Genomic DNA, 25,012 nt, shown 5'->3' with positions numbered 1-25,012 from the left:
AGGTCTTGTATGTAAATACAAAATCAAAATGATAGTGTTGGTTAAAAAGGAAAATAGGCTGAAAGTATGAAGTTTATAGAAGAGTTGCTGGCAAAAGAGGCTGAGAAACTGTAAAGAAGTGAGAGGACTATCAGATAAGTGGTATTCAGGAGCCTGTTGGGGAGGAGGTTCAAGAAAAAAGAAATGGATTATAAAATAAATAAGTCCTGGAGATGTAACATACAGCATGGTGACTATAGTTAATAATAGTAAATTGTACATTTAAGGATCACTAAGAGAGTAGACCTTAATGGTTCTCATCATACACACACAAAAGGAAGGAACATTTAGCCTTCTCAAATGCTGTCTACTTCACACAGTGTGAACACTGAAAAATAGCCTTTGTGCTTGACAATTTAGAGGTCATCGCAACCTTAATGAACAGTTTCAGTGGAATGTTGAGGGCAGAATCCATAAGGTGTTTGAAGGAGCATGTCTTTGAAGATAAGACAGAGTTCAGTTTATAACAGACAGACTTACTTTCCTTAAGTCCTTTCTGTCTTAATGCTAGAACTTTTTCCTTTAAGCATTTCCAACCCATGGTGCTTCATTTTTTAAAAATCACATGCATCTTTTTAATCCATTGTTGGTCTTTCTTTTCATAACCAAAAATAGCATTGCAAACTACAGCATCTGAATTATACATGTTGAAAGTGAAGGAAATTTAAGTTGCTCAGTCATGTCCAACTCTTTGCGACCCCATGGACTGTGTCCATGGAATTCTCCAGGCCAGAATACTGGAGTGGGTAGCCTTTCCCTTCTCCAGGGATCTTCCCAACCCAGGTCTCCTGCATTGCAGGTGGATTCTTTATCAGCTGAGCCACAAGGGAAGCCCAAGAATACTGGAATGAGTAGCCTATCCCTTCTCCAGTGGATCTTCCCGCCCCAGGAATTGAACCAGGGTCTCCTGCATTGCAGACGGAGTCTTTAACAACTGAGCTATCAGGGAAGCTGATATTTTGAAGACTCAAATTATGTAAATCTCTAATTCCTTACACAAAAAGGATTTATATCAGATTCTATGTATAAAGTCCTTTCACTAGAGCATTAAGTTATATATTTCCCAAATGCTTTTAAAAGGACATAGCCATTAAGAAAAAATGAGACTTCCCTGATGGTCCAGTGGTTAAGACTCTGCCCTCCTACTGCAGGGGGCACAGGTTCAATCCCTAGTCATGGAATCCCATGTGCTGTTCAGTATGGTAGGGAAATGAAAAGAAAATGCACAAGTTTTTTTGTTTTTTTAAACAGAAAGAAAAAATGAACATGTCTTGCTCAGTGAAGAATATATATCATCTAGCTTACCAGCTGTGTTTTGTTCTGTAGTCGTTTGAAGGTAGTTGATCTTAATACAGCCATATGGATTGAAGCTAGGATTTTTATATCTTTATCCCAGTATCCATGTTTTAGAGCCCATATTTGGCAACTCTGTCTCATGATTGCCCTAAAAATTCCTTTTCAAAGAAGTTAAATGCTCTCTTCTTTCCTGCTTATTTGTGTCTCATAAATATTAAACAGTATCAGGGCTCCTTGAAATCCTAGTGTGTTCTAAGGCAGTGGTAGTCAAACATTTTTGACCATCCCCATATATACATCTATGTTTGTCTGTCGGAAGCAAAAGTTTTCAGAACAGTTGGAGCAGTGGTAAAGAATCTGCCTGCCCATTCAGGAGACACAAGAGATGTGGGTTCGATCCCTGGGTTGGGAAGATTCCCTGGAGTAGGAAAGGGCAACCCTCTCAAGTATTCTTGCCTCAAAAATTCCATAAACAGAGAAAGGAGCCTGCTGAGGTACAATCCATGGTCGGGGGGGGGGCGGTCCCAAGAGTCGCACACGAATGAGCATGCACGCTCCTCCACACTGAGCATCAGATCATTATCATGATTCAGAAATGAAGATTTGAAGTTCCCATGGCTTACGAGAAATGCCAAGAATTGCCATGTATTCACTAACTCCCAGTCTTTTCACCATAACTCTATCTTAGAAGTTTTGGGTATGATCTGATTGCCTGGGAGCATCCGAAGGCTTCAGCAGTTACCCAACTTCCAGATACTAAAATTACTGCCCTCATGCTATAGGAAAAAGGCAAAATAATTTTAGACTTAATGATACCTGCCATGAGTCGAATGCCTGTTATGTGCCAAGTACTATGATTGGCATATATCTAATCTTAAAAAAATTCTGAAATTTAGAATTAGCATAATTATTTTGTTGGAGAAGTAGTGAGGATGAAGAAAACAAAGGTTAGAGACATTAAGTAACTGGTCCAAGATTATATACTTTTCAGTTGGCTTTAAAACCTAAATTTATTTATTTATTTATTTATTTATTTATTTATTTATTTATTTATTTTTTATAAATTTATTTATTTTAGTTGGGGGCTAATTTCTTTACAATATTGTAATAGTTTTTGCCATACATTGACATGAATCAGCCATGGGTTTACATGTGTTCCCCTTCCTGGACCCCCCACCCACCTCCCTCCCCATCCCATCCCTCTGGGTCATCCCATTGCCCCGGCCCTGAGCCTTTGTCTCATGCATCGAACATGGAATGGTGTACTGTTTCATATATGATAATATACATGTAAAACCTAAATTTAAAAAATTGATTTATTTTTTAATTGGTGGAAAATTGCTTTCAATTTTGCATTCGTTTCTGCTGTACAACAACATGAATCAGTCATAATTTTATTAATATATATCCCTTCCCTCCTGGGCCTCTCTCTGCTCCCCCCATCCCACCTCTTGAGGTCATCACAGCGTGCCAGACTGGGCTTCCTGTGTTATTTAGCAAATTCCCACTAACTACACATAATAGTGTATTTATGTAAATGCCGCTTTCTCAGTTTGTCCCACTCTCACCTTTCCATTGGACGGACTGATGCTAAAGCACCAATACTTTGGCCATCTCATGCAAAGAGCTGACTCATTGGGAAAGACTCTGATGCTAGGAAGGTTTAAGGGTAGGAAGAGAAGGGACTGACAGAGGATGGGTTGATTGGATGGCATCACTGACACAATGGAATGAGTTTGAGCAAACTCTGGGAGATAGTGAAGGACTGGGAAGCCTGGCGTGCTGCAATTTGTGGGGTCACAGAGAATCAGACATGACTTAGCCACTGAACAATATCTTCCCCTGTTGTGTCCACAAGTCTGTTCTCATATATATTCCATATATATGATATTTGTTTTTCTGTTTCTGACTTACTTCACTGTGTATAACAGGCTCTAGATTCATCCACCTCTGACTCAAACTCATTTCTTTTTGTGGCTTAGTAATGTTCCATTGTATAAATGTACCACAACTTCTTTATCTGTTCATATGTCAGTGGACATCGAGATTGCTTCCATATTCTGACTGCTGTAAATAGTGCTGCAATTTGAGGTACCTGTGTCTTTTAGAACTGTGGTTTTTCTCAGGGTATATGCTCAGTAATGGGATTGCTGGGTCTTATGATAAGGAATCTGAATGCAATGCAGGAGACCCAGGTTTGATCCCTGGGTCGAGAAGATCCTCTGGAGAAGGGAACTGCAGCCCACTCCAGCATTCTTGCCTGGAGAATTCCATGGACAGAGGAGCTTGGCAGGCTATAGTTCATGGGGTCGCAAAGAGTCAGACACAACTGAGCGACTAACATGGTAGAGTTATTGCTAGTTATTTAAGGAATCTCCATACTGTTCTCCACAGTTGCTGCATCAGTTTACATTCCCACCAACCATGCAGGTGGATTCGTTTTTCTCTACATCCTCTCCAGCATTTATTGTTCATAAATTTTTTTTTATGATGGCCATTCTGACTGGTGTGGGGTGATGCTTCTTTATAGTTTTGATTGGCATTTCTCTAATAATGAGCAATGTTGAGCATCTTTTCATGTGTTTATTGGCCATCTGTATGTCTTCTTTGGAGAAATGTCTGTTTCGGTCTTCTGAGCATTTTTTTGATTGGATCATCTGTTTTTCTGATACTGAGCTATATGAGCTGCTTATATATTTTGGAAATTAACTCTTGGGCAGTTACTTGGTTTGCAATTATTTTCGCCCATTTTGAGGGGTTGTGTTTTCATCTTGTTTATAGTTTCCTTTGCTGTGCAGAAACTTTTAAGTTGTATTAGGTCCCATTGATTTTTGTTTTTATTTCCATTACTCTGGGAGGTAGGTCAGAGAATCTTGCTGTGATTTATGTCAAAGAGTGTATTGCTTATGTTTTCCTTTAAAAGCTTTATAGTTTCTGACGTTAAAGTCCTTAATCCTTTTGAGTTTCTTTGTGTACGGTGTTAGGAAGTGTTCTAATTTCATTCTTTTACATGTAGCCGTCCAGTTTTTCCAGCATCACTTATTGAAGAAGCTGTCTTTTCTCCATTGTATATTCTTGCCTCCTTTGTCAAAGATAAGGTGCCCATGGGTGCATTGTAGTGAAGTGAATGAACCTAGAACCTCTTATACAGAATGAAGTAAGTCAGAAAGAGAAAAACCAGTATCATATATTAACACGTATGTGTGGAATCTAGAAAGATGGTATTGAAGAAACTAGTAGAAAATAGACTTGTGGACACAGAAGCGGAAGGTGAGGATAGAACAAATTGAGAAAGTAGCATTGACATATATATACACTCAGATAGTGGGAAGCTGCTGAATAACACAGGGAGCCCAGTCTGGTACTCTGTGATGACCTTGAAGGGGTGGAATATGGGGAGGGAAGGGAGGGATGGGAGATAAAATTATGACTGATTCACCTTGTTGTATGGCAGAAACAACACAAAACTGTAAAGCAATTTTGTGCCAATTAAAAAATAAAATTAAAAAATTAAGTTTATCTTATCTGAAAAAAGAATATTTAAGAAATGGATGCTAACATTTATTTACTTAAAATTTTAATTAAATAATCATTTAAAATATGCAACCCATAAATTTTCATTTTTCCTGAATTGGAGTTCTATGTAAAGGTTGCTTGTCCCCAGGCCACCATACCCACCAAGCCTTTCAAGTTGTTCTGATACTTCTTCATATCAATATTTGCTATGTAAATATCAGGGTGACATATTGTCCTTTGATAAGGCAGAGTAGAGTACTAAAAACTCAGGTTCAGGCTTATGTCATTCTGCTAATTTTGAAGCCATTTTCTTCTTAGACCAGAAAAGTTTTTCAGATGTTAATTGATCAAATTTTATTTGGCATTTGAACAGAGGAGGGACAATGTTGACTAAGTAAACATTCTGAGCATCTTTCTCTTCTATTCACTGAGAAGAATCTTTGTCTGTTCCCTGCCTTCATGTCTGCAGGGACCTCAGATCAATCTGCTATATCTTAATTTGATCTTATTTTCCAGATATCAGCTCAGTTTTTCTGTGCCTCACAGGCTTCGTATTCACACTAATAAGGGTGTCTGTCCATTGTTATCTAGATGTCCTCATTTTCCTCTCAGTCTTTTATAGTTTTGAACTGATCTTTCTGATTCTATTCATATCAGTATCTGTGGCTTTTAACTAATGTTTTCTCAATTTTTAAGTAAATTTAATGCAGCTTTTTTGAGAAGTCAAATGTGACTCGTTTCTATCAAATATGGTACCTTCCTGGGTCAGGAAGATCCGCCCCAGTATTCTTGGGCTTCCCTTGTGGCTCAGCTGGTAAAGAATCCACCTGCATTGTGGGAGACCTGGGTTTGATCCCTGGGTTGGGAAGATCCCCTGGAGAAGGGAAAGGCTAACCACTTCAGTATTCTGGCAGGGAGAATTCCATGGACGCAGTCCATGGGGTCACAAACAGTTGGACACGACTGGGCGACCTTCACTTTCACTTGACCAAGTATTTAAAAGCAACTTGGACAGAATAATACGTGAGCAGTACTCAGAAATTGATCTTCCCAGTACTGTGATAATAGTAATCTGGATTAGACTGCCAGATTTAGCAAAAATATAAATCTAGGATGCCCACTTAACTTTTAATTTCAGATATAAAAATAATGTTTTCAAGTAACAAGTAAGTAAGTCCTATGCAATATGAAATCACAAGCAGTTGAACTGGGCATCCTAAAGCTGGGGCAGAGCACAGTAATTTCTAATCCTGGTGGAATTATGAAATTTTAAAACAACTACAGCTCACATTATAGTTGAGCACATTGGATTAAATACATTTTCTTTATATGACACTGATTATTGTACTAGTCACCCTATTTAATCATTCAGTAAAATACAATAAAAAGCTAACAAGTCAGGAGTTCTGCTCATGAAGTATTGTTGAGCCCTCCTCCCCTCCAGTGTCATTCTCTGCTGCTCCTCCCCTTTGTGCACATGGCCTTGATCTCTCTGGGGGTAATTGCATAGTGGTATTGTGATATCTGCTTTCAAGGTTAAAGCCAGACCACTTTTTTTTTTGCCTCATTTATCTCATCCCATCTCTATCTCTTTCCTTACATTTAGAAGTTGTAGATATTCCTCCAGTGGCAAATGCAGAGGTGTCCTCTTGACTGATATCCGGGGTCAGAGTGCTATATTTTTGTTGTTTAAAGAATCAAAATCCTTTCCCCTCTCTGTGGCTCTTGGATTTGCTACGTTTGTGACAGTGTCTTGGTCCTACTATCCCCATCATGTTTCAGGGCTGTGTTATTTACCATTGTGATCTTGAACACGTTGTCACAGCCATAGTATGAAATGCCAGTTTAGAAGATTCTTGCTTTCAGTGGCTCCTTAGGCAATTGCAGTAAACACCATCTTCATAAAGCATTTTAGCCTCTGCTAGGTTGAACATAGATTTAAGTAAAATGTGTACTTTCTGATGATCATGATAAATCTGTGTACAGACTTCTTTGATTCTCTTCTGTATATCAGGAAGTTAGCGTTATGAACTAAAATGTGATGACTTACTCCAGAGTTACCTCCAAGTAGCCCCTGACAAAGCAGGGTTTTGAATGAGACTATCTATTTCTTGTTCGTAAAAATGTTAACCGTGGATTTGGTGATGGTAGATAACATCCTTCCTTATGATGGTTTTTTTTATCATTCTTGTTCCCAAGGAGCTCAAAGCATTTCACAGGGCAGATATGAGTGACCAAGCACAGAAAATTTACCCCAACCTAGTTTTCGTTTGTGGCTCAGTGTGGGACATGACCCACCCTTTACTTAAGTAGAAATACAAGCTCTTTCTTTATTCTCTGCCCTTCTGCTTTGGTTGACCATTTTCTTGTGTCATAGAATCATTTATTACACAGGTATTTTTGTTTGGCCCCTACTGCATAGGGTACTATATGGGTTACTATAAGGCACCATCTTTAGTGGCCAGGAGCTTAGTGGAGGTAAAATATGTCTTACCCCAAGGCAATATATAGTAAGTTTTAGTTAAGTCTATAGAAGTTGGGTATTATAAGAGCATAAAGGAAGAAGGTATTGTTTTAATTTTGGATCGTCAGGAACGTACCATGGAAGAAGTCTGATATGAACCTTTATAAATGGACAGGATTTCAGAGGGGGAAAGTGTGGGAAGTAGGGTCATCTAAGAGAGAGGAAAGTGCACAAAAGCATTAAAATACAAAATAGATAAGCAATAAAGACCTACTGTATAGCATAGGGAACCACATCCCATATGAATCATTTTGTTATATGTCTGAAACTAATACAACATTGCAAATCAACTGTACCTTAATTTAAAAAAAAAAGCTATGTATTACCAAAAAATAAATAGTAAAACATTTGTAATACTATGGAAAAACAATGACAACAAAACAACAAAGCAGTGCTTTAGGCAAATTAACCTAAGTATTGCACAGCCTGATTGAAAGAGAGAACATCTGTGAATGATTTAGAGGCCATGGAAAGAGCCTGAGCTTAAAGGGATAATATCCTGAACTATGGTGCTGGTGCTAGAACAAAATATGTTTTGCCTGACCTAAATGATGCTTGGTTTCTCTGAGGAATAATACTATTTTCATATTGTGAACCACTTCAAATTGTACCTAAGTACCCTGCAAGATAGGAACCATTATGTGTATATAACTTACCAAACACTTAAAGCTCTGGAAAATGAAAGATCTTTTATTTGTAATTTTGTTGTTCTGCTCAGTCACTCAGTCATGTCCAACTGTTTGCAACCCCATGGACTGTAGCCCACTAGGCTCCTCTGTCCATGGGATATTCCAGGCAAGAATACTGGAGTGAGTTGCTGTTTCCTCCTTCAGGGGATATTACGGACTCAGGGATCAAACCTGAGTCTCTGAGCCTCCTGCATTGACAGGCAGATTGTTGACCACTGAGCCAGAACTAAGCCTAAATAAAAACGCAGTGCTGGACAAACACCTCAGAAGAAACCTTCTTTCAGCTCCCATAGCACTGAGTCAAGTTGAAGTAACTTCCACAAATGTCAATTTAATAGATGAGAAATAAGTAGAGTTACTTTTACAGTTTCTTAATGTTTATAGAAGTTGCACTTTATTTCCCTTCATTAGAAATTCAGACTTTATTTTTTTAATTTGTTTTTCAGTTGAAGGATAATCGCTTTACAGAATTTTGTTGATTTCTGCCAAACATCAACATGAATCAGCCATATGTATATGTATGTCCCCACCCTCTTAAACATACCTCCCATCTCCCTTCCCATCCCAGCCCTCTAGATTGTCACAGAGACCCCGCTTGAGTTCCCTGAGTCATACAGCGAATTCCCACTGACTATCTATTTTACATATGGTAATGTAAGTTTCCATGTTACTCTCTCCATACATCTCACCCTCGCCTTCCTCCCCCACGCCTTGGGTCCATAAGTCTGCCATAAGACTAATTTTTTAAACCATTAGTCCATAAGACTAATGGTTTAAAAAATGCAGCCACTTGAATGTGTCTTTAATCTGTTATAAATTTTCATATAAAATGAGGTAAAACTCAGAAAACTCCAGATAGCTTTTCATGATGATTTTTGGCAATTGGAATAGTGATAGAATTTCTAACTTCTATTTTAAGATAGATCCATTTTGATTTTTTGTAGTTTATATAATATCTGTAATGATTTTCAAGTGTCTCCTTTGATAGTAGGAGCAAGAACATTTTGGTATGCATTTTGCTGTGAAATTTTGGTTTGAAAGTCTATGACTCCTTATCTTTGGTTTTGTTGCAAATTATTTCCTTTTGTCACTGCTGTTGACTAAATGAGGTTAGAAGAGAATTGAAAACTCAGAATTCAAATTATGTAACTTGAGTCTCTTCATCATAGAGCATATATATATGCTTCCCATGCCTGCTTCCCTTATTCTGATTCATTCAGCACCCATTTATGAAGCACCTACTAAAGTCTCAGGCCACCAGGGAAACAAAGACAAGTAAGAACTGATTGTCTACCTGGAGGTGGCACTCAAATGGGGATATTCAGACATGGGTACCAGTTAATTGGAAAAGCAGAGTGGAAGACCAGAGGACAAATTGATTTAGGGAGAAAAAGAGAGAAGACTTCTAGAATAACTCTTTCCATGTCAGCTCAGGCATGGAAGTTCACTCTACTGAGAATCAGAATATAGGAAATTCTGAATGGAATTTTTGGCTTGTTTTAGATGTGGATTGCTAAGTCTGTTAGACCAGTAGTTCCCAAATAACAATTAGTGGACTTTAGCTCAAGGACGGATAGATCTTTGTTAAAAATACAGATTGCCTGGAAGTGCTTAAGAGATATTGGTAGATTATATCTAGGTGAATTCTGGGGATTTAGCTTCAGAAATAAATTATCAGATGATTCTGATAACCAGTAAGATTTGGCCTCTACTTTAGTAAAGATCCAGGAGAGAGAAGACAGATGGTAGTTGAAGTTACAGAGATGGATGTGATTTCCCAGGGAGAGCATGGAGAGTGAGCACAGAACAATGCTAAGGATGTAACACCATCAAATAAGGAGTAGGCAGAGGAGGAATCAGCAAAGAAACTAAAAAAGGAATATACTGTGTCAAGGAGCTGGGATATATTTACCTAGACCTTCCAAGTCTTAGAATAGTAATGCTCATCTGTGAGTCCATATAGAGAGAAGCAGTGCAGAATAAAAATCTTTAGTTTCTACTCATTATTTGGCATTATTCCAAAAAGGATTAATCAGATTTCAAATGTACCATGTTGCAAAAAGGATTGTACTACTTCCAGAGAAATCTGTTGGAGAAACAAAAATTGACCTTCTTGAATAGAGAATTATGAATAGAGTATCAGAAAAGAAAGTTGATATATTAACCAGAATATGTAAAACAAAAAAATACCTTATTGTACACTTTCTAGATTGAATTAGAATATTTAATTATTGAAGCAACCTTTGTTATTGAGAACTAGAAGTTTTATAGTCTCTCAGGAACAAATTGTTCTGTTCTTGCCCCTTCCTATTTTATTTTTATTATTATTGTTGTGATCAGTGCATCTTCTAGTCCTACTTGAGTAAAATCTTATGTTAATGGAAACATGTACTGTTACAAAAAAGAATAAAATGGCAATTATGTAACCTGATTTGATACAAAAATTGACTTTTTCAAAACCCATACTCCAGTATAGAGTAACTTTATTGATCCTAAAGGATTTTAAAAATATGCATATTATTGACATTTACTTAGGCTTATTGTTATAGTTTGGGCTTCCAAGGTGGTGCTAGTGGTAAAGAACCCACTTGCCAATGCAAGAGACATTAAAAACTCAGGTTTGATCCCTGGGTCGGGAATATCCCATGGTGAAGGGAATGGCTGCTCACTCCATTATTCTTGCCTGGAGAATCCGATGGACAAAGGAGCTTGTCAGGCTACAGTCCATGGGGTTGCAAAGAATCAGACATGACTGAAGCGGCTTAGCATGTAGCTACTGTTTACTTACACTCACTCTCCTGTGAAGTTCCAGATGATCGTTTATGAAAGTTATAGGATCATATCCATAGTTGTGTGACCTATTTTTAATTTAATGGGCTTTACTGATTACATAGAGGTTTTTGAGAAACTCAATGAACAGATGGCCAAATGGTCAATAGTAGACCAACATTTTTAACATTTGAGGTTCTACATTAAAGGTGATTTTTTAAAAATTCATCTGATTGGCACGGTATTGGAAGACTATTTTATTGTGAATAATATTTTGTCAAAGACTAAAAGAAAGGCAATGATACATATCTTTGAATAGAGAAAATTTACTGGTGAGAATATGACAGTGAAAACTTTTTATTTGTTGATGGCCTACTTGTCAGAATTTAACCAATTTCAAAGTTAAGAGAGGGAGCATAGTCCATCCAAGACTGCCCTTGCTTCTAACACTAATTGTGTCAAGGTGTTCACCAAAATCACCCTCAGGTTCAGTAATTCACTAGAAACAGTCGCAAAACTCTCTGACAGCTGTAATACTAACGTACGTGTGTGTGCTTGGTCTCTCAGCCGTGTCTGAATCCTTGCAACCCTGTGGGCTGCAGCCTGCCTGGCTCCTCTGTGGTGACATCATATTACAGCTACAGGACACAGATTAAAGCTTGCCAAGGGGTGAAGGATGTTGGGCAGATGCCACGAGAAGTACCAAGCATGTTGCATCCTTTGTCCTTTCCCCATGGAGTCATGGACCATGTAGTTTCCTGACATCAGTATGTGAACATGTGCTTGGAGTATTGCCAGTTAGTAAAGCTCAGTTGAATCTTGTTGTCCAGAGTTTTTATGGGGGCTTGTTCATGTAGTGTTTATATGACTGACCTTTAGCCTCCAGCCTCTCCATAGATAGAACTAATACTCTGTGCTTCAAAAACCCCATGATGAGTCACATTGCTAGGCTTTTGGGTGGTCATGTCCACATGCAAACAAAGACTTCCTATTAGACTTGATATCACAGGGGCCTAGAGATCATCTCCTGGAGGCCAAGGGCCAAGGCCAGTCCTTTTTTGGGGTAAGGTTAATCTTCACTACACAGCAGTTCTGTAGATGAGGCTCAGCTGAAACAAGAGTTCACACAACTGTGACTACAGAGACCATGGCAGATGAAATAACTCGTTGTTTGCAGGGTTAAGTTAAAACATCTTCATTCAGGATTAACTTTCCATAGTTTAGATCTCACTCAACTTGCCCTTTTATAAATTTCCTTCTCTAGTCAGTTAGAATCATATCTCCTGGGCATGCCAGGTGCTTTCCTGCTTTGCAGCCTCTGCTCACACCACACTTGTCAGTGTGTTCTCTTGAGATCTTTCAGCTTTGTTGAGACTGTCTTGTCCACAGTGCTCAGCCTCGTCTCCGTCTCCTGTGGAAGGCAACTTTTCACCATTTGATCCCTTCTATAATCACTTTCTTTACTGAATTCCTGTAGCCACCATTGCTCATATCACTTACCTGGCTGTTAGCGTATATTTCCTTCCATTTTTGTCTTTACAAGTAAATCTTAACCTCTAGCAATTTAGGGACATTATGAACTATATCTTATACCTGTTAGATCCTATAGATCCTAATACAATGTCTCACCCATGGTGTTAAATAAATATTTGAATGGTAAGCTTTCATATAGACACACGCAACTAGGAACACATTATTCAAATATATGAACTGAAACAACTTGTAACAATAATCTCATTTATCCTAACAAATTTCTGAGGTAGCCATGTTAATCCAGGAGAGTATCAGAGTTATGTTTAAGAATTCATTGAAGACATCTGCAAACATAGCTTGCATATCCTCTTTCCTTTCCTACAAAGCTTTTTCTTTAAATATGTGAATTCTCGCTCAGAGAAGCAAAACCACTCTACCTGAAATACCATCCCATTCCTCACTATATCTTGTTTTATTTTTTATAGTGCTTTTCACTAAACAATATTATATACCTTTTTTTTATGTCTTTTCCCTCTATTGCTAGAATACAAACTCCATAGTGGAGGGACATTGACTTGCTAACAGTTATATCCTCTGCACCTAAAGTAGTGTCTGATTCTTAGTAGGTACTCAGAAAAGTAGATGTTGAATACATAAACAGATTTGAACTGTACAGCAAATAAAAAGCTTAATTTTTTATGTACATTCAATTTTTATGTCATCAATTCAAGACAATTAATTGAACTCAAAGAGAAGCATGTAACATGATTGAAGGAATGATAGAATGTTTTATAAATTATTAAAAATATTCAACCTATAAAAACAATAACTAGTATGTATGAGGTCAAAATAAATACAATGATAAAATGTAATGATTAGGTGAAAATAGGCATATTTATCAAATGCTGGTTATCAGAGGTATTCTTTAAAGTTTTGTAGAAAAATGAAAGTTATTTTTACACATGGTTAGTAAATATATAGCCCTTAAAATTTTTTATTTATCTTAAAAAAGTTTAAAGGACTGTTTTGATAAATTTTATAATTAATGATTTAAAAAATAATGCAAAGTTAGAAATAATCGAACTTTGGAAAATACTAGCATATTTTTCAAACTGAACTAACAGAGTTCAGTTATTGTGCTTCATTCTAACAAGAGTTGCAGAATTTATCATTGCCCATTGGTACGAGTTTCCAAGACTGTCAAGTACACCAGTTGAACCTTTATTTTGAGACAATGAGTGGTCAGCAGTCCTGGGAATGAGGGCATATCCAAATATGGCCATAGATGCATTTGGAGTCTAAAAGTAACCCCAGATATTCATCATGGAGAGGTACCTAACCTGGATTCCCTAGGATCTCAGGGAAATCCAGGCTGTTCTCATAGGCTGCAGTGCTTCTTAGTCTTCTAGTCCCAAAGAAATGCTTTATTCTAATCACATAATTCCCGCTGCACTCCCCGCAGTCCCTTCAAGATTAAGGTATTCGTTATGGATATTGACTGGTCTTATGAAGACAGTACTTCCTCTCCTGTCACTTTCCTCTGCTCTTTGTTCTCACTGTTGCTACTCCCCCTAAGAGATTTCCTTCTAGTTGAAGCCAGAATATGGCTTATATTTTTGACCTTTGTGTCAGGCTTTGATGCTGAGACATCTGGCAGCATGTGTGTGCAGTGCCCAGGAAGCAGCTTGCTAACAATATGATTTAGTTGTTGTTTATTTCTTTGCTTCCATATTACCCTGCTAATGCTGAGACTCCCCCCCGCCCATATTCAAGAAATGAAGGCTGACAGTGATCCAGCCTTTTTGTGTTACTGTTTCTAGCTCATGATTTTAGTAGCATGTTTGAAACTAGAATGAACTTTTTATGTTTTCTCCTTTCATCTCTGCCTCTTCGGAATTTTGGCAAACATCAAGGCAAATAAATCAGAGCCACCACTGCAAACCCATCTGCTTTCAGGGACATGTAAGCTGACTAGTTTGTGATGTTTCTCCACAGATCTAGCTCCAGCATAGAACTAAAGGAGGATCCCTGTGGAGTAAGAATAGAAGGCACGTTTTAAGGTCAATTTTTTTTTCTTAGGCTCTGAATCATTTATCTGCTGACTGCTTGTGGCTACGCATGGTCTACATTGGCATTTCTAATGATACAAGTTGACATGGTACTTAAAAGTTGAAATGATTTTGTAATAGATGAAAAGTGAAAATGCACTTCTAGCTTGGATTTGACGATAGAGATTCATAAGAAACGGTGCAGCGAGAGTTGTAAAAATGTAGCAAATCAGAGTACAGCCAAAGGTGTTTGTTTATCAGGACATTACTTTTTCACTTCATCTGGTGCTAAAGTCACATGTGACAATACTCATCCTCACTAGAATACCTTTCCAGTTGTTGACAGCCTAGAAATTGTTCCATAAAAAATAATAAGGTATGGTCATCCAAACCTGTCTTCCTAATACTTGTTGACACTTCAGTGCTGTATTTGTTTCTTTCTCACAACAAGCAAGTAAGTGATGATTGTCTTCAAAGAGGAATTAAGAAGATTAGAAAGATGTCAGAATATATACAATATACTGGAAGAAAACTTACGTGATCCTCTTGATAACAGGCTGTAAATTGTTTCCACTTAAAATGATCAAGAGTTAATTGAGATACTTATCATACCTCTTAGCAGTGGTTTTCAACTGACCTTCAACAAGCTGAATTATATATCCTTTGTCAGGCCATGGATTTTATCACACTAGAGATTGATGTATTTTTAAAGATAAGTTTTCTTTTATGACTTAGCAGTTTGGAAATGAAAGAAAATCCTTAAAAGATAAACTCTGGGGCAATGGGATGACCCAGAGGGATGGGATGGGGAGGGAGGTGGGTGGGGGGTCCAGGAAGGGAAACACATGTAAACCCATGGCTGATTCATGTCAATGTATGGCAAAAACTATTACAATATTGTAAAGTAATTAGCCCCCAACTAAAATAAATAAATTTATAAAAAAAAAAAAAAAAGACTCCGGCTCATCCTGCAAATCTCTGCCCCAGAATTGTGCCTTCAGGCAAGTCTCTCCTGACCTTCCTGACCTTCTCAGATCCCTACTCAGCCCCCTCATGGCATGGGCCTCCTCCCTAAAAAAAAAAAAAAAAAAAAAAGATAAACTCAGTAGAAATTTCATTTCTGTGTGGTGGTAGTATCAGAGAAGTGTGGTCCAAAGAGGAAAGAAAAGACTGTCTTCCAAACCTCTCACTACCACTGCCTGTTTCTGCTCTGAGTCAGCTTGTGTGTGTGGCCCAAGCTGATGCCTCCTTAGGCAGGATAGAAGATGATCTCAAGGACTTTGCCTGCCAGTGATTTTCTTGATGGTGATGGTCCAGAAGGGAGACTTGTAATAGTGACAGTGGCATTTGTTCTGTCCTTAACTGTGACTTCAGCCCCTCACTGATCCTCAGATGCTGAATTCTGAAGTAAAGAATGAAAACGGTAACTGTTCCGGCAAATTTAGCTTCTGCTGTACTCTGTGCTTGCCAGTCTTCTTTCAGGGTATATTTGTGTACATATTTTTTTCTTGCATGAATATTTGCAAAGCTGGAGCCACAGTGTTCACACTGGCGTTAGTGGCCCTAGCATTGCATATTGGGTTAAACATCACTTTGTCTAAATGTTCACTTTTGCTTTTCATCATGGACTAATAGAAACCAGGATAATATCAGACATAATATACATAAGATGCCTGATAGAAAATTCAGAAGAAGGTATATATGCATTAGTGCATCATCACGCTGAAAGGGAATTGGTTTCATAATCACAATGTTTATGATATCTGAAGAAAAACAGTGATTTATTTCATTATATAAAATGTACAAATACAGAAGGATGTCTAAAAATAAATTCACCAAATTTTTAAACAGCTGAACATGATCCTTAATGAGAAGGAGGAATAATAATTATTATTTTTATTTATTGCTTGAATGAGTATTCTCAGATTTAGGGACTTCATTGGTGGCTAACTGATAAAAAACCTGCCTGCCAATGTAGGAGATGGTGGGTTTGATCCCTGGGTCAGGATGATCCCTTGGAGGAGGAAATTGCAACCCACTCCAGTATTCTTGCCTGGAGAATCCATGAACCAGGGAGGTTGGCGGGCTACAGTCCATGGGGTCACAAAGAGTCAGACACAACTTAGCAACTACACAGATTAATGAGTGTTCACTTGATAATAGGCAGTGTGCTAAGCACTTTACACACATTGTCTTTTTCTAAACAACATGAATTTGGTATTACCATCCCATTTTAAAGATGAGGAAACTGAGTTTAGTGAGATTAAATAACTTGTCTGAGCTTCTATAGTTGTTACGTGAAGTAGCCGAAAATAGAATCAATGAGTTTGACTGGCCCCACAGCCACTAAGCCACCGTATTGGATTGAAGATTGGAATGGGACATACATCCACTGGGAAGTAAATTGTGGCTAAAGTTGTGAGTCTCTAGGTGGTGAATTCGCCACCTGGCAGGAGATGAATTCTTCCCTCTTCTCATTCTAAGAATAATTGTAAGTACTTAAGGAGACTCTGTTTATGGGGACCTTCCAAGAAAATGACCTCATATCAGTTTTGGTTGTGCTTATAAAATGTTTTTGGCCGTATTTTAAGAGAATTTTTCATATGAAACTTTTTAACTCTAGATATTTGGATGGTCAGTTACTTGGCTTCTTTTTTGTCCTCTGTTCATTTTATTTATTTATTTATTATAATTGTAATACATCTAAAAAAGGGATGAATATTGAAGAGAAAAATCATTTTGTCTTCCTTTTGCAATGTTAGGTTTAGTGATTCCCTGACTCAAATACTTTAATGATTGAGTGGATAAATTTAGGGTATTAGATGTGGGTTCCTAAATATATACCATTCCTATTCGTAACAGTATGGGTAATTGGAAGATGGTTAACTTCAGCTTTTGCTTTGAAAACACTATTATTTTCTCTAGCAATTTCATTCATAATAGTCTATTTGTAAGAGTCTAGTGTACTTCTTAGGGCTTCCCTGATAGCTTAGTTGGTAAAGAATCTGTGTGCACTGCAGGAGACCCCAGTTCAATTCCTGGGTGGGGAAGATTCCCTGCAGAAGGGATAGGCTACCCACTCCATTATTCTTGGGCTTCCCTTGTAGCTCAGCTGGTAAAGAATCCACTTGCAATGCGGGAGACCTGGGTTGGGAAGATCCCCTGGAGAAGGGAAAGATAATCCACGCCAGTATTGTGGCCTGGAGAATTCCATGGACTGTATAGTCCATGGGGTTGCAAAGAGTTGGACATGACTGAGTGACTTTCACTTCACTTCAGTGTACTTCTTAACCTTCACTTAAAGGCATCAGTGAATAATGTAGCAAAATAGCTTATTTAGTTTGTAAAGTGAAGTTCCAGAAATTGTTCCCTTAGCCAACTGAGAGCGATATGTAGGAAGAAAACTCTAGAAACACATATGTAGAAAGCATTTAAAAGTAATCATAGCAAGGTAAAGTTTATTAAGTGCAGAAAAGTCTATGATTTTTAATGGGTTATCCATAACATCTTATGGAAAACTCCAAACAAGCTTTCTGCCCAACCCAATATTTTCATTTGATTTTGCCCTTTTACTTTTTAAAACAAATAAGGAAGATTCAACTATTTGTAGAAAAAATTGATCAATATTATGCAGAGTTATATCCTAGAAATTTTTGATCAATTTCTCTTTTTCTGAATCAGACTGTTGGCACCATTTAAACACAGCATGATACCAACAGAGTAGTCAGTTTCTAGGGAATATAGTCCAATGATTTCTTTCCCTCAGCATCTCAGAAAGTAAAAAATGAGTTATCCTGTGAAGCAGTCGACACATGTTTGCCCCTAAAATAGTTCAACTTGGGAGGAGTAACATTTTCATTGGCTATTTTTTTCAGAGTTTGTCAGTGGAGACTTATTGAAAAGAAAACCCACTGATGGAGGAAATCTGGACAGTGAAAACTCATCTGCCTGTTACCAGATTCCCCTGATTAGACTGAATATCAGACCAGATAAATCATGTATTTTGTAATATATTTCCATATACATTACCTTTATATTTACCTTGTTCTATATCCCTATCTTACCCCAATGCTGCTGCTGCTGCTGCTAAGTCGCTTCAGTCGTGTCCAACTCTGTGCGACCCCATAGACGGCAGCCCACCAGGCTCCGCCGTCCCTGGGATTCTCCAGGCAAGAATACTGGAGTGGGTTGCCGTTTCCTTCTCCAGTGCATGAAAGGGAAAAGTGAAAGTGAAGTCGCTCAGTCGTCCGACTCTTAGCGACCCCATGGACTGTAGCCTACCAGGCTCCTCCGTCCATGGGATTTTCCAGGCAAGAGTACTGGAGTGGGGTGCCATTGCCTTCTCCGATAGTCTATACCATTAGAAACTACATTGGCCATGATAAATGTAAACTCTCTGTGTATCCTTTTGTTTAAGTTATGGTAATTTTTTGAAAGTTTCATTTTTATTTGTCTTTAGCATTCCATTCCTATAAGCCATCAGAATTTCCTCTGGACTGATTTATAATATGTTTGGTGTTTACTGGCAGATTTGGAACGTTTCAGTTTTAGTTGTTTCTCCACATGATATAAGATCTAATTACCACCCAGCATGTTATAGCAGCTGAAATGAAAAAGGCAGCAAGAGAAGGCACTGGCTTAACTTTAGAGCTCATCAGCTACTCCTCCTTTATATACTTTTCAGCTAGAAAAGAAAGAGAAATAGCATTTATTAAAGTAACTCATATATTAAACATTTTTTTCTTTTCTTAATTTTAACTGAAAGAGAGGATTTGTTCAAATATGGAAACAAGATATTAAACAACACTTTTACTTTGCATTAGTAATCATTGATGCTTCTTTAATTGTGCAGAATATTTTCATTATTGAGGTTGCTAGAAGTAGTCTCGTTCTATTTTCTTGACATTTAAACAGATAAAACAAACATTGAGAAGAATAAAATCAAGTGAATGATTAATCATTTTTTGTAAAGCTTAGAACTTACTCAATTTTGAACTTTTAGATCCTAAATCTGTCTGGAAAAGAAAAGCCTCTAGATTTATATTTAAAGTGTATGTCATCTTAGTATGCTAGTTTGGGGGCTTTTTATTTTCTGAAGCAAATGAGTTGGGTAATTTACCTATTGGGAGGAAAGATTGATAATATTTTGTACATTTTAAATGACTATGGTCTGAGTTTTCATATATCAGATTCTCTAAAAAGTCAGATAATATTTGGTTTGGGGCAGATGTGGAGAAACACAGACACTATAATTGTTTGGATTATGTGTGGTACAACAACTCTGAAGGGAAAGTACCTTAAGTGGAAATGCATATATCCAGTATCCTAGCAATTCCACCTCTTGGAATCTGTCTTGAACATGTATGTATGGAAATATTCCTAGTGATAGTATTTGTGATATAAATAGAAAAAAGTGATAAGAAAATGTTAAATAAATTTTGGTATGTCTATATCCAGGTGTATCTCATTCTTTTTAATAGTTGCTCTTAAAGAGAATTAAACACATTTACATGTACTGATAAAGAATATTCTATCAGTTATCCTGTTAAATGAAAAGAGCAGAGAGCTTATGTCTATTTGTGCTTCAAAAAGCAAAGGATAGAGATGGGTATGTGCAACTTCCTTCTCTCCTCTCCCCCTCACATAAACATGGATTCACACATCTAGAGATAAATGGGTGGAAAGACACAAAAGAAACTATTGGTGGTATTTATAATATCTCTAGTGAATGGGACTAGGCATCTGGGAAGGAAGGCAGGTTTTCTGGTTTTTTTTGTTAATGGTGGAAGCGGCAAATATTTTTTGTGCTGTTTGAAATGTTTTAACATGTACATATTATTTTTCATAATTAAGAAAATTTAAATCAATGACCAACTCTACTGTTTTTTTAGGACTCAGCCCAGGAGAGTGTTATTACTCGAGATATTCATCGTACATTTCCTGCACATGATTACTTCAAAGATACTGGAGGAGACGGCCAGGAATCCCTCTACAAGATCTGCAAGGTAAGGCCCTCTGCCTTATGTTTTTCTAACTTACTCTTCAGGGCTATATTCTAGGAACACATCTTAAAGTTTCTTAGATTTTCTTTCTGTCTGCATTTCTTATTTGCCCTGTGCCATTGTTTGTCCTTTACGCTATCACTACCAGATCCTCCATACTGAGTCCTGAAGATGACTTTTGGGCTGTGTGCTCTGTACCTTCTTGTGAGGAAGGGGGCATAGTCTGACTTCAGTTTGGCTTTGATGCTAACAGGAAAGAAACTGAAAGGTCCTCTTAGGCTACTGCAGTGAAGGCTCAGAGGATTCTCGATGACTCTATCTGACAAGATAATGTGGCAATTGTTGCAATTTTTGACAGTAGGCAAAAGTAGGAAACAGTGCGGCACCTGTTTTGGAATACTGGCAGGTTCTCTGATATTGTTGATATTCTCTGAGTTATGTCACATCTTTGTGCAGTTTTTAATGTCCCATTTTGAAATCTTTCTTCTCCCTCATTATTAGTAGACCTGGAAGAAAACTGTTTCCTGATTTTCAGTAAATAGGCCGTGCTTAAATTAATAATAAAAAAAAACACTTTATTAGTGGAGAATAGTTATCAGATTATTAATTTCTCAAAGTTATGTTAGAAATGCAGAATAACTTTTCAAATCATTATATATCATTAACTTGTATTGTCCATGCTAATTGAGGCCAGAGACTCAAAATTGCAAAATTTCCATTAAAAAAAGTTTTGCCCTTTATCCCCAAAGTTAAAATGTCCTACAAAGTGTGGTGGGTATATTCAGTATTTGTCCTTGGCTACCATTCCAGTAAAGATTGTTAATGAATAGTGAGCTACACAAAAATCTTGTAATAATATGGAAAAACAACAAACACCATGGCTGATTTTCAAGCCAGATTACACGTTTCTGAATTATCAAATTTAGCCTTTAGTTAAGTATTTAGTAGCAAAGAGTAGTCAGTAGGTAGTCAGAAATATACTCACATATCAATATCCTTTTATATTTACTTTTTTAAAAAAAGATGCTTACAAAAGCAGTGCTTATATGTGCTAACCAAGTAGGATGGATGTTCTGCAAATGTTATACTTTGATTAAAATCCTTCTTGCATGTTTGTGTTTTAGCCTTCTGCCTACTCCTATCTTGTCTTGTCTTTTTTTTTTCCATTTCTTTTCTCTTGATGTAACCATATTGGAGGATTATAAATGTACACACTGATCAGAAGTCTATTTTTATATGACTATATCGTTTAGAGCTAGAAATGTATTATTAACTTAAAGTCTGACAGTGTACTGATTTCTGGAAGGTGATATGTCATCTAGTCTTTAAAATGCCCCAAACCATCAAACACCACGAAAAATGTATCTTATATTCATTATATGCTTGTAAAAAGGAAATGTAATTATTAAAATTTTTTTCTACCAGTTTTGAAATTTTACAAGCTAGTGTCTGGCTTGTATCACGAAGATATCAAAATTTATATAGTCTCTTAAGTTATTTAGAAAGGTCTGGTTTATGGTATATGGAGCAATGTTTTTCTCCTAGAATTTAGTATATTTTCAGCCATTCAGTAACTTTTCTTGCAATTTGTCTCTGATTGAATCTAGATACTTTTTTCACATATCTAAAACAGATGGCTCTATGTGCTTGAAGCCATTATTGCAGAGTTTTGCTCCATTGTAGTAAACCAGTATTTGCCTCCTTATGTAAAATTTCAAAGGGAAACATCCAAAACACTACTGAACACAAAGATAAAAATTAAATAGTAGGTGCATTTAAGTATATGATACCCCTTGCTTTTGTATTACAGGTAATAATCCAGCCTTGAATTCACTAGAAAGTATTTGTTATACATTCCCACAGCTTGTGTAGCCATTTTAGATTATCAGTGTGTGTTTTGTAATGCAATTACACAGTTTTAAACTCTTTCTGAGTAAAAAATGTTATGAAAATGTAGCTCTAAGATACATTATAATTGCTAAGTAGCTTAAATCACACTGAATTTCATGAAAATGTGGAAAACCAAAAAAAAAAAAATCATACTAAAAACATTTCAGAATTTAAGATAGTAAATAAAAGTTCCTTAGGCTTTTAATGTTATACTAAAATACATATTACCCGAACATAACTTTTCAACAGTCTTTGATAATGGAGGAGAGGAGAGATGAATATATGAGAAAATGTTGGAGAAACCAAAATTGTTGGGGTCCTGCCTTGTGGACCACTTAGTTTGTAATTGACACAATTCCTTTTCCTCTTGAGCTGCTGTTATTTAGTAGTCCAGTCCTCTTGCAGGAAAACCTGTGATGGTGGTGATAATCACAAATAGTTTAGATTAAATATTCTTCTCAAGTTTGTACATCCACTTTCCTTTGCTTTTTGTATTCAATTTGAGCCATATGAGCTTTATCTTGCCATGTATGACTTTTAAGGTCACTGAGTATGATGAACCTATTCTATCATTTTTATTTCTAGAATAGTATCTAACATCATACCTCACAATCTCAGCAATAAAACTGAGTTTCCATTCTGGATACTTGGCACAAAGCTGAATAAGCATTAATAAAACCTTGGCATTAAACCAACTACTTAGTTATACAATCTGTAAATTAGGACAGTTTGCCTCTTCTTAAGCCATTCTTATTCTTTTTTTTCCCTTAACAAGTTTTTGTCTTATTGCACTGACCCGAACCTCTGTTATAGTGTTAAAATGAAGTAATGATAGCAGACATCCTTGTCTCACTCTGGATTGTAAAGGAAATGCATTTAATGATTTACCACTAAGATTGGTGGTATTCACATAAGCAACACATTTATAGACTTTTTTTTTCATACAATACCTTCCAAGTGTTATAATAAATTCAAATTTACAGAGTACTTTCACATATATCACCTCATTTATTCCTGACAACTCCTCATCAATGAAATCTCTTAAATTGAGAGAGAAATTATTAAGAGAACTTAAGTTAGAATAAGTGTAGAAATCAACTCTAGTTTCAAGGATACAGTCTGACTTTGTAGTTAAAAAGTTTTCAGTGACTGATGAAATGAGGAATGATCTGAACTGTCAGATTAGAGGGAATACTGTTAAAAACTCACTGTCATGTTTTAATGGCCCTGTCAATTTTAGTTGTTGACTCTTAATATCTTTTTCAGAGTAGGAGGAAATCGAAAAGGTTCAAAGATTCTTCCGTTGTCATAAATTTATGTGTGGAAATGGAACTGAAAGTATAATAGGATTCATAAGATTCTAGAAACGAGAAGGTTTTGGCACCCTCCCCCTCCTTTCTCTCTCCTCTCCCTCCCTTTTTTTCTCCCTTCTCTCCCTCCTTTCTTTCCTATTAATTATGTCAATAACATATTTTGAAATAGTGTCCTTTAAAGGAGGAAGAAGATAAGGTCTCTCCAAGTATCTTTAGCACTTTTCTAATTTACATATGATGTAAAATCTGGTTTTAGTTGGGAGACAGTTTGGCATAGTTTAAAGGACTAAACATTAAGAGATACGGTTCTGGTCTTATTCCTCCTGTAGGCAGATTTAAGACTTTGGGAAAATCACTTCTTAAATTTCCTCCTCAGTAAGAGCGTGGGGTGTGATAAGATTATTCTTATTACAGTTTGCTATGATTTTAAGTGTTGTTTGAATTTTTTTTTCTGAAATATGACGTATTGAATGAGGAATCGAACGGTTACTAACAATTCCTATATTAGGTCCCAGCTCTGTTTGTCAATACTAGGACTATAAATGGGTGTGATTTTACTTTGAAATCTTTACCTTGCTTTCTGTTACTGTGTTTGGGAGTGTTTCATGAACGCATGAAATGTAGCGCATTTAGTGATTTACTTCTAGATACACATCTGTTTATAAGACCTAAGACAAGTCATAGTAATTAGCTAAAACATTGTTCACAACAGATTAGACTGAAGTGACTCTTGTGCAGTTTAATTTGAGGCATGTTGCTTTTTCAAATTTTCTGATTCCAGCAAACTGATTTATATAAAAGAGGCTAGTGCTGTGAATTAAATGGGAGGGATTGAGCATATTACAGAGAAATCATACCTCTGTTCATCTGGGTTAATAATTTGATAGTATAATGGTTTGTAGAAGGACAAAAATAAATGTAACCCCTGTTGCAGCAAATATTTTTCTCAAAAATGAGGTTGGATTTAATATAAGAACTAAAGCATTTCAGGAGTTATTTAGATAGCAAAATGATGAGTGGTCTGATACATGATTTTTTTTTTTAATAAATTTATTTATTTTAGTTGGGGGCTAATTACTTTACAATATTGTAATAGTTTTTGCCATTCATTGACATGAATCAGCCATGGGTTTACATGTGTTCCCCTTCCTGGACCCCCCACCCACCTCCCTCCCCATCCCATCCCTCTGGGTCATCCCATTGCCCCGGCCCTGAGCCTTTGTCTCATGCATCGAACATGGAATGGTGTTCTGTTTCACATATGATAATATACATGTTTCAATGCTATTCTCCCAGAACGTCCCACCCTCACCTTCTCCCTCAGAGTCCATAAGACTGTTCTATGCATCTGTGTCTCTTACTCTGTCTTGCATATAGGGTTATCATTACCATCTTTCAAATTCCATATATATGCATCAGTATACTGTATTGGTGTTTTTCTTTCTGGCTTACT

The 25,012-nt window shown here is 36.8% G+C and overlaps 1 protein-coding gene across 12 annotated transcripts in view; it reads left to right on the top strand.

The window, feature by feature from the left end:
• The window catches only part of RABGAP1L (RAB GTPase activating protein 1 like), a 652,518-nt gene that overhangs the window by 362,772 nt on the left and 264,734 nt on the right, over positions 1–25,012 (top strand). For all 12 annotated transcript variants that reach the window (XM_081493701.1, XM_081493699.1, XM_081493697.1 and 9 more), the window contains exon 14: positions 20,246–20,359. In XM_081493701.1, coding sequence (XP_081349827.1) covers positions 20,246–20,359 — 114 coding nt within the window. The remainder of the gene's footprint in view (positions 1–20,245; positions 20,360–25,012) is intronic.

Source organism: Giraffa tippelskirchi, chromosome 5 (assembly GCF_054371585.1).
Source record: "Giraffa tippelskirchi isolate mGirTip1 chromosome 5, T2T-mGirTip1v1.2.pri, whole genome shotgun sequence".
Taxonomy (NCBI): Eukaryota; Metazoa; Chordata; class Mammalia; order Artiodactyla; family Giraffidae; genus Giraffa; species Giraffa tippelskirchi.
This window is presented reverse-complemented; position numbering and strand designations above follow the sequence as displayed.